The sequence below is a fragment of the Artibeus jamaicensis genome, unplaced genomic scaffold (assembly GCF_021234435.1).
Source record: "Artibeus jamaicensis isolate MK-2021 breed Jamaican fruit bat unplaced genomic scaffold, CSHL_Jam_final contig_519, whole genome shotgun sequence".
Taxonomy (NCBI): domain Eukaryota; kingdom Metazoa; phylum Chordata; class Mammalia; order Chiroptera; family Phyllostomidae; genus Artibeus; species Artibeus jamaicensis.
The window spans coordinates 56,133,643-56,148,478 of NW_026521871.1; the positions used below are offsets into that span (position 1 = coordinate 56,133,643).

Genomic DNA, 14,836 nt, shown 5'->3' on the forward strand with positions numbered 1-14,836 from the left:
ATGGGCGTTGCGTGCTGTGTAAGGCTCAGGCGGGAACCCGCCCCAGGGTGGGGAGGTGGCCAGGGCAGGGGGAGGCACCAGATGACCTCACAGGATGCAGAAAAGGATGGGGAACAGGGGGCTTGGCCGGGGCGGGTCCTCACTCAGGCTTTCTGCCTGCATTCTGATCACAGAGGCTCCTCCCGGAGCTGGAGCCCCCGGAACGCAGGCAAGATAAAAAGGTCAAATGGGAGAGACCGAGGGAGAAGGTAGGTGGGGCCCGGGAGCAGGGGGATCACAGATCACAGACCCTCTGAGCCCAGAGCGCCTGGAAGTGGAGGGTCTGACCCTGGTCCCACCGGAGTCAGTTCAGCATTGCTCTCCTGTCTCCATAAACGCCCTCCCTGTCCTGAGCACAGCGTACTAAACAGGGAGAGATGACAGATATTAGGGGTGCAGACGGCCCAGGGGGCCTGGGGTGGGGGACCAGAACAGAGAGAACTGGAAGGCCAGAGGGGGGCCTGGTCCTAGAAGGTTGTGGGGGTGCCTGAGAGGCAGCAGGGCAAGTTGAGGGGAAGACGCCCAGGGTCCTGCGGCCAGGTGTGAGGAAGCCCATCCTCACGCCTGGGCCGGCTCTTCTGAGCCAGGAAGTGTGTCCAGCAATTCCACAAAGCTGTGAGGACCACAGGGCAAGTACGAGGGGGGACCCAAAAAACCTGGATTTATTTTATAATCCTGTATTTATTCTGACATGTTTAAACTTCAGTCACCTTCCAAGTATGCTCCATTTGATGCAATGCACCCACCTATCGAGACTTTTGTCCGCGGCTCAAAACAGTTTCTGAACTCGATTTTTGATGCCTTTCCATGCTTCTGCTGTTTCTTGTTTCATTTCTTCCATACGAGGAAAACGTGTCCCTTTTTTCAACCGGGAAACAAAAAAAAATCATTCAGGGCAAGACCGAGTGTGTAGGGAGGGTGGGGCACAGGAGTCACACCATTTTTTGGTCAAAAACTGCTGAGCACTCAGTCGTGTGGGCAGCTGTGCTCGTAAATCACCCAGGAAATGGGCAAACACGTCTTCATAATAAATTCACTGAGTCTTCATAATAAATTCACTGGGGCCGAATACAGCCTCTCACAATAACGCCAGCTGGTGCACTGATCCAGGTGGGTTTTCTAGAACACTCACCTAGCCAGTACCACAAGGGGCTGCCTGCCAGGTATAATGTCATTTTTGGGGGGGGGGTCTCCCCATTTGAAAGACAAGGAAGTGACTGAGGGGTGAGCAGATGTGGTCACAGCCACAGACAACACCCAAGTGGAGGCAACGCGCCACCCAGGGGAAAGGCTGGTGGCTGAGAGGAGGTCGGAGCGCCTTGGGGGATTGACAGGGCTGTGGTGGGTGGCGATGAGGTCACTGGGAGTCCTCTGCTTTGCTTGGTTAGCAGGTCCCGAGAACAAAAGCAGAGGCAGCTGGCAGGATCCAGGCGTGGTGGCGTGGCACCCTGGTGCGCCGGACACTGCTGGTGGCCGCCCTCCGGGCCTGGATGATTCAGGCCTGGTGGAGGGCGCTGCTGCGGCAGCGGGTAAGAAAGTTCCATCAGGCCCTGCTGAAGGTCTACGTGATCCAGGAGCAGGCGGCGGTCAAGCTGCAGTCCTATATCCGCAGGTGCCAGTGCCATCAGCGCTACAGCCAAGGGCGTGGCGCTGTCAGCCTCCTCCAGGCCCCCAGGCCCTGTCTCCCCCTCCAGACCAGGGGCAGGCTGCAGGCGCAGCCGGAGGGCACTACCAAAGGGCTGGAGTTCCACGTGGAGATTCTATCCATCTGACACACTGCAGAGGTGGCTCAGTGGCCCAATAAATGCCTGACCAGGCTTTGATGTGTCTCAGCGACGCCCACAGTGTGAGATCCCAAAGCATCAGGCCCGTCCTCTCTCCCCATGCCAGAGGAAAGGCTTCATTTCCATCTAGGTGCCCCTCCCCTGTCCCCTGCCCCTCAGTGCCTAGGGCCCACTGTTCTGGACCAACAGTCACCATATACCACTGACTCAGAAACTGCCACCTGAGACTGTCCTCATTTATGCCGAGCCAGGAGACCCAGCACTGCCCTTGTCTCCTGAACTTGCCCCTGGGAGTGCTTGAGGGTTTATAAACCTGAAGACACTCAGCATCTCCCCCTGTGAGAGTCGTCCCTGTGGCCGTACTGTGTCAGCCTGCCATTGGGCTAGCCTGGGCTGGGACCCATTAGCTTTCTGTCTAGCAGCACCTCCAACCCTGGGCCAGTGTGGGGCCCATGGAGGCTGCCCCAGAAGGGGGAGCGGGAGCAGCGCAGCCTGGGGAGAGCTCGGGAGGCTGGCCTCCGTGGGGGCTGGGCATGGGCCTCAGGAGCTGCTCGCTACCGGGGACGCACTTTCCTTGACAATGTTTCTACTCCCTGAGGACCCTTTCTCCTATCTGTCTCTTTGCGACTGGTACAAAACACTCCCCTTTTGCCAATTCTGGAAACTCCATTCTCAACTCCTTTTCCTTCTCAATAGAATGGGGGTTTGGTGGAGGGCGGGGGCTGAAAATTCCAAGCTGCTACTCTGGCTTCATCTTCCCAGTAACCAGCTCACATCTAAGATCCATCCGGGAGCCCGCCCAGATTGCCCTGTGAGAACAAAAGACCCTTCTATTACCCAGGAAATTACACAGGTTCAGGAGCCCTTTGTCAGGATTCGGGGTCAAAGGACAAATATTAAAGCAACAGATATTTCTTGTGTGCTCTTATGCCTTAAGAAATTGCAAGAGTTTTAGGAGTTCTGTGCCAGCAACTGGAAGTAGAGACCAATGTATATTATTTATTATTTCATAAATCTGGAATATTGATTTTAGGGAGGTTCCAGCCAAGATAGAGGCGTAGGTAGAAACCCTTCACTTCCTCACACAACCAAAAGGAGGATAACCACCGATCTAAAATCAATAAACCAGAAGCGCCAGAAAATAAAATTGCATGGAACTCTGACAACCAAGGAATTAAAGAAAAAAATCAACCAGAACAACCAGACCAGTAAGAACCTGCATCGAGGACATGAAAGTGAAGTCTGCTCAGAAAAACCTCGGATCATGCAGGCGGGGCTGGCCGAAGGTGAAACTGAGACGCAGAGCTGACTGTGGACTGCGGCAGGGGTTGCCACCGTGGGAGGAACTCCCAGACTCACACGTGAGTTTTTGAAAAGTGGAGCTGGAGCTAAACAGAGGAGCTGTATCATTCCCTCTCTAGCCCCTCCCCCACTTGCCCTGCGTGCGGGGGGGCGGGGGGGAGGAATACCTAAGACCCCGCCCCCTTACAACTTAACAGGTGCACCAAGACAAAGAAATGTGGCCCAAATGAAAGAACAGAGCAAAACTTCAGAAAGAGAGCTAAGCGATGAGGAGATAGCCAACCTATCTGATGGAGAATTTAAAGCCCTGGTAATCAAAATGCTCACAGAGCTGATTGAGCTTGGTTGAAAAGTGAAAAAACAAATGAAAGATACCCAAAATGAAATAAAGCAAAATATTCAGGTAACCAACAGTGCCAGGAAGAAAAAAACAGGGCTCAAAGCAACAATTTGGAACAAAAGGGAAAAATAAACATCCAACTGGAACAGAATGAAGAAACAAGAATTCGAGAAAAGTGAAGAGAGACTTACAAACCTCTGGGACAATCTGAAATGTTCCAACATCCAAATCATAGAGGTACCAGAAGGAGAACAACAACAGCAAGAAATTGAAAACTTATTTGAAGAAATAATGAAGGAAAACTTCCCTAATCTGATGAAGGAAATAGACTTCCAGGAAGTGTAGGAAGCCCAGAGAGTCCCAAAAAAGTTGGACCCAAAGAGGAACACACCAAGGCATATATCATCATTAAGCTACCCAATATTAAAGAGTAGAGAATCTTAAAAGCAGCAAGAGAAAAGGAGACAGTTACCTACAAAGGAGTTTCCATCAGACTGTCAGCTGATTTCTCAAAAGAAACCTTATAGACAAGAAGAGGCTGGAAAGAAATATTTGAATCATGAAAGGCAAGGACCTACACCAAGATTGCTCTATCCAGCAAAGCTATCATTTAGAATGGAAGGACAGATAAAGTGCTTCCCAGATAGGGTCAAGTTCAAGGAGTTCATCATCACCAAGCCCTTATTATATGAAATGTTAAAGGGACTTATCTAAGAAAAAGAAGATAAAAATATGAACAATAAAATGACAACAAACTCACAGCTATTGACAAATGAACCTAACAGAAAAGAAAAACAATGAAAACAAAAACTAAGCAAACAACCAGAACAGGAACAGAATCAGAGAAATGGACATCTCATGGAGGAATTTCAGTGGGGAGGGGGAAGGGAGGAAGAGGGGGGGAAGGTACAGGGAAGAAGCATGATTAGTAAGCATAAAATAGATGGGGAGAGATAAAAATGGTATAGGAAACAGAGGACTCAAAGAACTTACATGTATAACCCATAGACCTGAACTAAGCGGTGGGGATACTGGAGGGTTGGGGGGCCAGGGTGGAGGGGGGATAAAGGGGGGAAAATTGGGAAAACTATAATAGCATAATCAGTAAAAATACTTTTTAAAAAAGTCTGGAATATCTTCACATAATAAATAAGAAAATAATCAAAGGTATATACCCAAGAGAACTGAAAACATGCCCATACAGAAATGTATACGATAATCTTCACAGCAGGTTTATTCATAATGAGGCAGGAGACAGCATAGGAAGAACTCTGAGACTGCAATACTGTTACTGGCCAGCATCTAGCATCCTGGTTGCCAGAAACACCTTTTACCAATTGGGTAGAATAAATAGCAAACCGAGGCAGGGAGGAGGAAGGAGACAAGTCTCACATGCTAACTCCGCAGTCCTGAGCCTGGTCTGATAATATTGCCAGTGTCCCAGCATCACAAGAAATACTGTGTTAGCAAGAAAGAAGGGAGGTCCTTGAAATTCTATGTAGTGTTTCCACTTGAAACTGTGTTTTCATCCCAGGGCCTAGAATGCGGGAGAGTGTCCACGGCACCCAAGGAAGCAGCCCATAAAACAACTTTGGTTAATTTACTGACCAGAGGTAGTATCTATTTTCCGAGGGAGTCCCTGATCTTACAGAAAGAGCCCGTAAATAACTTTGGAAAGTGCCCCAATTTTAATTTACTGCCTCCTGTCACATACTTGTTTTACAACAAGATGAACAAATGGAGTCTGGAGCAAGAGACGTATTTGGGCTAACAGACCCCCCCCACATGCCTAAGTTTGGGTACATTCCCCCAGGACAGATGGCACCATGTTGACCCGTTCATCACTATGGAACTTCTTTTCTCCTATCCCACCAACTCTGTAAGTCCTCAGAACAAAGGTCTCTCCCTCTGTCTCTCTGTCTGTCTGTGTCTCTTTCTCTCTCTTGCCCTCGGCTCCCAGGGCACTGGGCCTCTGACCACCCAGCCTCAGGCTGCCCAGCGGCTGGCCACCCCGGTCTTCGGCTGCTCTTACTTTGGCTGCCCCGCTTTGCCCTGAAACTTGGCCTTTCACTCCCACTCTACCCAGTCCCATTCTCTTCCACAGGAATAGGCCACTAATAAACTGATTACATGCTAATAGATTTGCTGCTCTGTAATTCTTCACACACATCAGCAAGAAGAACCAGGTCTCCCCCGGCAACAACAATAGTGAAAAAGCAGGAGCAACAGAAGTGTCCACTAACTTTGGAATGGGTTTTAAAATGCAGTATGTACATGCAATGGAATGTTGGTTAGCCATAGAAAGGTATGACATGCTGGACCAGCAACAACATGAATAAACACTGAAAACCCTGCTAAGCAAAAGTCACCACTGCGTGATTCCAAGTATATGAAACACCCAAAACAGACCCATCTGTAACTACACAGATGGGCAGTTCCCAGAGACTGGGGGAGGGGAGAATGGAGGCAGACTGCTGACGGGTATGGGGTTTATTTTGGGGGTGATGAGAACGTTCTGGAATCAGACAGTGGTGATGTTCCAGAACAGACTCGTGGGTGGGGGGACAAGATACTGTTACTGAATAGAGCCCCCTCTCCCAGGGCCCCTCTGTACCAGGTTCACCTTGCCCATTGCCCTTAAGAATTGAAATTATGGCTCTCAATGGTTTGGTGAAAAGGAAAGAAACTATTCATTCAAAAGTTATATGGGTTTTCCTGGCTGGTGTAGCTCAGTGGATTGAGCACGGGCCTGCGAACCAGACAATTGCAGTTCGATCCCCGGTCAGGGCACATTCCTGGGTTGCAGGCCAGTTCCCTGCAGGCCAATTCCCAGCAGGGGACGCACGAAAGGCAACCATACATTCATGTTTCTCTCTCCCTCTCTCCTTCCCTTCCCCTCTAAAGATAAATAAATAAAATCTTAAAAAAAAAAAAGTTATATGGGTTTAGCCCTGGCTGGTGTGGCTCAGTGGATTGAGCCCCAGCCTGTGAACCAAAGGATTGGTGGTTTGATTCCCAGTCAGGGCACATGTCTTGGGCCAGGGCCCTAGGGGGTGCAAGGGAGGCAACCACACACTGATGTTTCTCTCTCTTTTTCTCTTTCCCTTCCCCTGTAAAAATAGTAAATAAAATCTAAAAAAAAAAAGTTATACAGGTTTAGAGTAATGACTTAATGTCGCCGTTAAATACTCAAAATCTCTTAAAACACCCACAAACACAGTTCTTCCTTTCCCCTTTGCCCTGGAAGGCCAGTCTTGGGCCATATCTCAGAAAGAAAAATAAAAGTCCTCTGCTCATTTATTCTGGTTTCTGTCTGTCATCCGTGCTTGGTGGGCAGGCCTCCCGAGGTTCCCAGCACCATCAGCCGTGTTGCCGGGGTCTCCCCTTGCGGCACCTTCTCAAGCCCCACCAGTGAGAGTCCTTTCACCCCTTTCCTTCCCTGCAAGGTCTCACATTGTCCCCATCCCTAGTCCTGCACTGTCTCTCTTGCTTCCTAAGCCACATGGTAGAGGGAGCCCCCCCCAACCGTATGGTTGCCCCGCATGGCTGCCATGTGAGGGTTTTAAATCTCAGCGGGAACCCTCCTTTGCAGCCCCATTTCCGACTCCCCCCACGATCAGTTACACCTGCCAGCATTCCGGGATTTTTCCAGCCCCTCTGGCCTGCCTTAGCGAGCCGGAGCAGACATGGCCCGTGGTGTGGAGCCAACCACCTCCGCGCTCTCACGCAGGACTGTACCCCCGGAGAGCTGCCTCCCAGTTACACCATGGGTCAAAGTCACTCCGCTCTCCCTGGCTCAAAGCACAGTCATAGCTACTTAACATCTATGAAGCTAGTCAGCAGTTACAGATATGCAAAATAACCATTTTTGCATATCTCTCAACCATGCAAAATAACTCTCAGTGGTCCTGCTCCATGTGTCCCGCCCTCCCCAGCCCAGACTTGTGGGAGTGAGGCTATCCTATATTTTATCATTCCTGGACATCCTGAGTTCTGCACCTTGTTTTGAATCCTTCATTTGGGGGGGGGGGGCTGGCTATACCCCATTACAGTGATAGTTGCCTAACTTTGTGAATATACTAAAAATTACTAAATTGCACAATTTTAAATGTTAAGTTTTAGGGAGAGAATTCTATATCAAGAACAAAGCTCTTGACACACAATTTTAAAGACTTTTAAGGAAGATATAAAAGAATTCCTAAGCAAATGAAGGGATAGTCCACGTTGACAGGAGGGACTCAATACACTGATGGCCACCTTTGTCCACTAGAGCCGTGCACCCAGTCCAAACCCCGCAGGACACCCTGAAAGGCTGGGCAGCCATCCTTACCTTTAAGCGTGGCTCTGAGTAACTTGTCACATTAGAAATTTCTAAATTGGTGAGTTTTTAAAGATTCGGATATGACTCTACCTGGTTGTGGTGACTTATTTAGAGTGGATCTGTGATAGCCTTCTTCTCTGGCCTGCTTCCTCGACCCATCTGGTCTCTCTGTCCCCTGCAGTGTACGGGGGAGCTGGGACCCGAATCCAGGGCAGGCAGGAGGAGCCAAGGGTGAGAAGACACTGGGGGGGATCCCTGCCACTCTCCCGTGTGGTTGGTAAGGAGAAGGACGGAGATGGGCCTGACTGGAGGAGGGCCCTGGTGTGGGACGGCACTCAGGTGCCCTACCTGTGCGCCCAGCCCCGCAAACTGCTGCCAGGAGGGGGTAGACAGGGCTTGCTGGTGAGGAAGACTCAGCCCTCGAGTCACAATGCAATTGTGAACTCACAGCGCTCTCCCTCCTGTTACTCAGGCCAGACCTTGGGAAGCAGGGAAATCAAGGCTAATAAAACATCTAAGACAAGCATGGGGATTCAATTTTGCGTAAGAGACACGGCCAGACCTCCTAGGCAAGCCTGGGGTGTGGGTGGGATCCGCCTGCTCTCAGACTCAGGGGTCTCAGGAAGAGCCGGGACGCGGAGGCCGTGGGTACCTTTGTCGGAGCCTCGAGAGACACTGTGTCCTAACTCATCCATCCATTTCTTGTTTTGTTATGCTAACAGACAAAAGGCAATCTTATTTTAGTTGTAATCGAGGAAGAGGAAATAATTGAAGTGCAGAAGAAGAAAAGGGAAAAAAAGGTGGGTAAAGTCTCCATGTGGTTAAGAGGGTCCAGACCACTTACGTCCATGTCCTGAGGTGGATGGACTTGCGCCTCTTCGGGGCTCCAGAGTCTAAGATCACCAGGAGTCGACTCAATGTTGACTCGTTTTTCCTCCTTCTCAGCAGGGCCTCTGGGGCCTGGGTCTGACCATGGTGAAGAGTAAGTGGAGGGAACAAATGCGTGAGGCTGGGGGTGACGGGGGAGGCCTCGGGATCGGAATGTTGAAGATGTGGGAAGGGGGAGAGCACCTCCTCTCCCAGCAGGGCAGCTAAACCTGCTGTTGTGACGGTGAGGGCTCGGCCGCCACGCGGGGCTGGAGTCAGCGGAGAATCACAGGCAAAGGCATTAGGAGGCGGAGCTTCGCAAAGCCCCCAGTGGAGTGTGCCTGCCAAAGGCCTGCACGTCCCAGAGGCACGCTCCTCATTGCTCGTGGGTTCTCCTTTGCCCCACGCGCCTGTGATGCATTCGGTGGGGGAGGCTGGGACGCAGAGAGCAAGGCCCTGTGCCTGCAGCTGCAGAGGAGGGCACCTCACCCAGACCTTGCTAACTCCTCTAAACTCTTCCAGAGCAGGGCTGATGGTGAGGAGCCTCCGGGACCCTTCCAGGAAATCCTGGAAGTGGGTGGTGGGACGTTTCCTGAGAGGTTTCTTTTCTCTCTGCCTAGAAAAGTTTGAAAAAACAAGTAAAAGCAGCCAGGAAGATCCAGGCCTGGTGGCGGGGCACCCTGGTGCGCCGGACGCTGCTGCATGCGGCGCTCAGGGCCTGGGTCATCCAGAGCTGGTGGCGGCTGATGCTGGCCAGGATGCTGCACAAGAAGCGGAGGGTGGCCCTGATGAACTACACCGTTGGAGAGAGGGCAGTGGTCAAGCTCCAGTCTCTGGTCCGCATGTGGCGTGTCCACTGGCGGTACTGCCAGGTGCTGAACGCCATCTATGTCATCCAGTGCCACTGGCGCTGCCACGACTGCCAGACCTGCGCACTCCTCCGGGGCCACTGCGTGGTCACCGACACTCACCTGCAGTTCCACATCGAGATCACCAACCCCTGAGGGCTCGTGTCCCCAGTAAAGGTCTAACCCGATCTGGTGTGTTTCGTGGCCTCCCCCTGCAAAGGCACACATTAGGAGAGTAGGCCGTCTCCTCTTCTCCCTGGAAAAAAACTCCAGGGAGGCTGCCCCCTGCACCCACGGACCCTGTTCTGAGCCGACAGTCCCCACGTGCTCTGACTCAGTTGTCAAAACAGAAGCTGAAGTCCCAATCTACACGGATACGGGACAGAGCTGAAGTCTCGGTTCCCACCAGGAACCCCCCCCCTTTCTCCCTGCCCCGCCCACTCCCCTACAGGGATCTGAGACAGAGTCTTCTTGAAGGCTGTGAGGTCCTCCGCACAGGGCAATGGACTCCAGGGCGCTTCCCTGTCAGCCCGGGGTCTGGGATACCCGCGACAAGGTGTCTGGCAAGCACCTGGAGAAAATGCCAGCGCTTGGCTGACTTCCAGGAGCAGTGCGACACAGCCTTGGGTGGAGGACAGGAGGCTGGCCTTAGTGACGGGGACCTGGTATGCTGATAACCGTGGGAACTAGTAGAACACAGGAGTTCACGGCACTGCATCTCCACGACTGCCTCACCTGTGCCTCTGCCCGAGGGCTGTGCGAGGAAAGGCTCCCCCTGATGGTCCAAAACCTCTGCTCCCGTCTCAGTCGCTGGGGACCTCACCGCCATCTCCTTCGTCTCTGCCTCTAAGAAACCTCTCAGGCTCCGTCCTCAGCCACTCACCCCCATGGTTATAGGATAGCGGCGCTCTCCATAGAACTTTCTGCGATATTCTGTAGCTGTGCTAACATGGTAGCGACTAGTCACATATAGCGGCGGAGCACTGGAAATACGCCTAGCACAGCTAAGGAACGGAATTTTAAATTTTATTTAAATTATTTCAGGTTCAACAGCCAGAGGCGGCTGCGAGCTATTCCACTGGACGGCGCGGCTCTAGACCTGGCCATGACCAATCACCACACCATCGCCCAAGTCACTTTTCCTAGCGTCCTGTTCTCCGAGTCCTCTTCCCGCTCCTTCCTCTGTCCCTCTGACACACCCCCAGCTGAACGTCTCCTTCAATGTGATGAGGTCATCCTCACTGTTGACCCTGCCCATTTTTTTCTTGCCACCATCCCTCCTGACCTACCCTTGCACCTTTCTGACCCAGGTCAGATACGGGGTTAATTATGGTCATCTCTGCCCTGCACAGCCTGACTCCCTGGCCCTGCCCCCACCCCCACTCCCCACCGCAAACGTGTGCGATGAACTCCACCGCCTACCTGCTCTGTGCCTGCAGGAGGGAGTGTGGCTAGAACGAAACCACCCCCCCAGCCCGGGGCAGGATCTCGGCTACATTCCCGGCTGTGGGTCTTCAATGGACAAACCACCAGCACACTCCTCTGCTAAGTTCGCAAACTACAGGGTCTGGCAGGAGTCACGCTTGCCTGAGTGTAGTTGGTAGGGTGATAAAATGGGTGTAGTAATTTGTAGTTTTAATTTGCACATCTCACCTAAAGTGTCATAGGGTGTGTTTGAGTGTGATGTTATGTTACAGAAGGACATGCTTAGGACTGTGTAATAAAAGGGGGGGGGGGTTATTTGTGCCGGGCCCTGGGTCTGCCGCACTGAGACCACTTCACCTCCTCTGCCCATGTCCGCTTCCACTCCTTCCCCTTGAACTCAGTGATGAACCTCAGTAAGTTCAGTAAAATACATTTTAAAAAACACTTGCTAGGAGACTTCCGCCAAGATGGAGGCATAGGTGAATATCCGTGCCTTCTCACACAACCAAGTTTAGAGACAACTAAATATTAGCAACAGAAAACACAGCCAGAACACAGACAATTGAACTTTTCGGAAGTCTGTTAACAACAAATTCTTCAGTCTGACCGGTAAGGGGCGAAACCAGCAGCTGGTGGAGCGGGGTTGCACAGGAAAACTCAGTCGGACGGACTCCGGCGCACGGAACCCAGGCGCAGGGTTGGACCTAGTGAGCGACCAAGCAAGCGACCGCGGGGAAACAGCAAGGGAGCAGGGCTGCGGGTTGACTGTGGTCGCCCATTTGTGCGCGGATAGACAAGCGAGGGAGTGGGCGATTGGACCGGGACCCAGCGGGTCCCCGCGGCAAGCAGCAGGGAGGGCGCCGCCATTTCCCTGCTCTGACCCCACCTCGACGTACAGCGTCATAACCCAGCGACTCTGAGTGGCCGGGCCCTGGTGAACCACCTAAGGCTCTGCTCCTCACCCAGCGGCGAGAAACAGCAGAGGGTGCTGCCATTTCCCCACTCTGACCACGCCCCCACATACAGCGTCACAACCCAGCGACCTGGGAGTCCAAGGCTCAGTTCCTCACACTTAAAGGGTGCGAACAGACCAAAAATGGCTCAAGAAGATCTCAAAGCCCCGGAGCCTATAAATCTAAGCGATGAAGAAATAGCAAAACTCTCAGACGCACAGTTTAAAACACTGGTGATCAGGATCCTCACAGAACTGGTTGATCATAGCCACAAATTAGACAAATATATGAAGGCAAAACTAATTGAAATGAATGGAATTGCACAGGAAACCAATAGTAATGAAAAGAAAACTGGGACTCAAATCAATGGAGTGGACCAGAAGAAAGCAAATAATGGCCAAACAGAAAAGAGTCAAGAAGCAAGAATTCAAAGAAATGAGAAGAGTCTTAGGAACCTCCAAGACATCTTTAAATGCTCCAATATCCAAATTATAGGGGTACCAGAAGGGGGAAAGGCACAGCCACCAGTGGAAAACTTATTTGAACAAATAATAAAGGAGAATTTCCCCAAGCTGGCAAAGGAAATAGACTTCCAGGAAATCCAGGAAGCTCAGAGAGTCCCAAAGAAGTTGGACCCAAGAAGGAACACACCAAGGCACATCATAATTACATTAGCCAAAATTAAAATGAAGGAGAGAATCCTAGAAGCAGCAAGAGCTAAGGGGACAGTCACCTACAAAGGAGTCCCCATCAGACTGTCAGCAGATTTCTCAAAAGAGACCTTACAGGCAAGAAGGGGCTGGAAAGCAGTATTCCAAGTCATGAAATCCAAAGACCTACAACCAAGATTGCTCTATCCAGCAAAACTTTCATTTAGAATGGAAGGACAGATAAAGTGCTTCTCAGATAAGATCAAATTCAAGGAGTTCATCATCACCAAGCCCTTATTATATGAAAGGTTAAAGGGACTTATCGAAGAAAAAGAAGTTAAAGAAACATGAACAGTGAAAGGACAACAAACTCACAATTATTAAGAACCATACCTAAAACGAAAGCAAACTAAAAGGACAGCTAGATCAGGAGTGGAAACATAGAAATGAAGATCTCAAGGAGGGTTAGCAACAGGGGAGTGGGAGGAGGAGAAGGGGGGAGAAGGTACAGAAAATAAGTAGCATAGACAGTAGATAGAAAATAGAAGGGGGGGCAAGAATAGCATGGGAAATATAGAATCTAAAGAACTTGAGACACATGGATATGAACTAAAGAGGGGGTAATGGTGGGGATGGGGGAATAGGGTGGAGGGGAATGAAGGGGGGGAATAGAACAACTGTAACAGCATAATCAATAAAGAAAATTTAAAAAAAAAGAAACATGAACAGTGAAAGGACAACAAACTCACAGTTATTAACAACCACACCTAAAACAAAAGCAAATTAAGAGGACAGCTAAATCAGGAATGAACAAATGAAGATCACGTGGAGGGTTAGCAACAGGGGAGTGGGAGGAGGAGAAGGGGGGAGAAGGTACAGAAAATAAGTAGCATAGACAGTAGATAGAAAATAGATGGGGGGCAAGAATAGCATGGGAAATATAGAATCTAAAGAACTTGAGACACATGGTCATAAACTAAAGGGGGTAATGGTGGGGACGGGGGGTAGGGTGGAGGGGAATGGAGGGGGGAATAGAACAACTGTAACAGCATAATCAATAAAAAATTAAAAAAAAACACTTGCTAAACAATATGCAATTTCTAAAAAGGAAAACAACAGAAAGTGTATTATTTAACCTATAAGCTCTTTAGTATGTATCTTCAATAGATGAGAACTTTACAAATTATAACCTCGATATTATCTTTCAGCACCAGAGCATACGTGTATTCCCCGAATAACTGAGCTTCGAAGCACATGAGGCACAGTGCCCCTGTGCCCCTCCGAGGTCGACGATGCCACCCGCAGACCCTAGCGATCTCTGGTCTGCACGGCCCTACCGCTCCGCCTCGCCGGCCCGCAGAGGTGGTGGCAGTCGGCAGCCTCTTGCGTCGGGCATCGTGAACCTGAGACTTCTCCACCGCGGTGTCTTCCTTGCTGAGTGGCATTTGGCTCTCTGGATGTCACCGGAGGTTTGTTTGTTTTTTTTACCAATGGAAGGGTTTCCGAGTCGTCACCCCTTTGTGGTGATTACCCATGAATCTGCCGTGCAGTTGTGTAATCTGTGTGTTGTGTGTGTATGTGAGAACTTAAGTTTTGCAGTTTCTCTGGTTAAAAACCAGGAGTGGCGCCTCTGGTTCCAGCACCAGCAGTGCTGAGGCAGGTGGGTCGGGCCGGTGCAGTGCGATGCCGTTTGCCAGCGGGGGGGGGGGGGGGTGGGGGGGGGGGGGGTGTCAGCCAGACTCACGGAGACAGGCAGGGAAACGGTAGCTGCCAGGGTGGGGGAGGGGAGAAAGAAGATTTATGAGAAATATTATTTCATGGGTAGAGTTTCAGTTTTGCAAGATGAAGTTCTGGAGCTGAACGGTGGTAACACTTTCACCACAAATAAATCTATTCACGTCACTGAGCTGTTTACCTAAAATAGTTGAATGGCAAATTTTATGCCATGTATATTGTATCACAGCTTTAAAACAGAACCTTTTAAGGAATGTGGGGAGGGGAGCAGATGACCACGTTCTCCACGTGGCAAAACGCCAAATCGGAATGCCAATAGGGGAGCTATCTGGTTGGCTGACTTGGGGGGCCCCCCCGGAGGCCCCCAACGCTCCTACCCGCAACAGACATTGCTAATCAATCCCCTGCCTGCTGGTCCATCGGCACTGATCTCAGCCCTCCTCGCAGGACCCCTGACAACCCCGCCGGCCCCTCGGAGCCGACGTCTGGGACGCCCGGTATCTGCCCTCGTTAGCTTAGTGACCTCCACAATGAGCGTCTGACAGAGCTGGGGACGCGGGTTTGCAGACCTGA

The 14,836-nt window shown here is 50.9% G+C and overlaps 2 protein-coding genes across 2 annotated transcripts; both read left to right on the top strand.

The window, feature by feature from the left end:
* Positions 1–1,811, top strand: IQCF3 (IQ motif containing F3). Its single transcript, XM_053669289.1, has 3 exons — positions 1–18; positions 174–248; positions 1,431–1,811. Exons 1-3 carry the CDS (start codon positions 1–3, stop codon positions 1,809–1,811), a joined length of 474 nt encoding a protein of 157 aa, XP_053525264.1.
* Positions 1,812–8,311: 6,500 nt separating this feature from the next.
* On the top strand, positions 8,312–9,657 carry IQCF2 (IQ motif containing F2). The gene is made up of 3 exons (XM_037128389.1): positions 8,312–8,329; positions 8,509–8,586; positions 9,274–9,657. Exons 1-3 carry the CDS (start codon positions 8,312–8,314, stop codon positions 9,655–9,657), a joined length of 480 nt encoding a protein of 159 aa, XP_036984284.1.
* Positions 9,658–14,836: the final 5,179 nt, after the last annotated feature.

What these genes read in the sequence shown, in the direction of transcription:
- IQCF2 (XM_037128389.1), top strand. An exon ending in AGAAGAAAAGGGAAAAAAAG is followed by an intron (nt 8,587 to 9,273) that starts GTGGGTAAAGTC and finishes CTCTCTGCCTAG; the next exon opens with AAAAGTTTGAAAAAACAAGT.
- IQCF3 (XM_053669289.1), top strand. An exon ending in GGGAGAGACCGAGGGAGAAG is followed by an intron (nt 249 to 1,430) that starts GTAGGTGGGGCC and finishes CTTGGTTAGCAG; the next exon opens with GTCCCGAGAACAAAAGCAGA.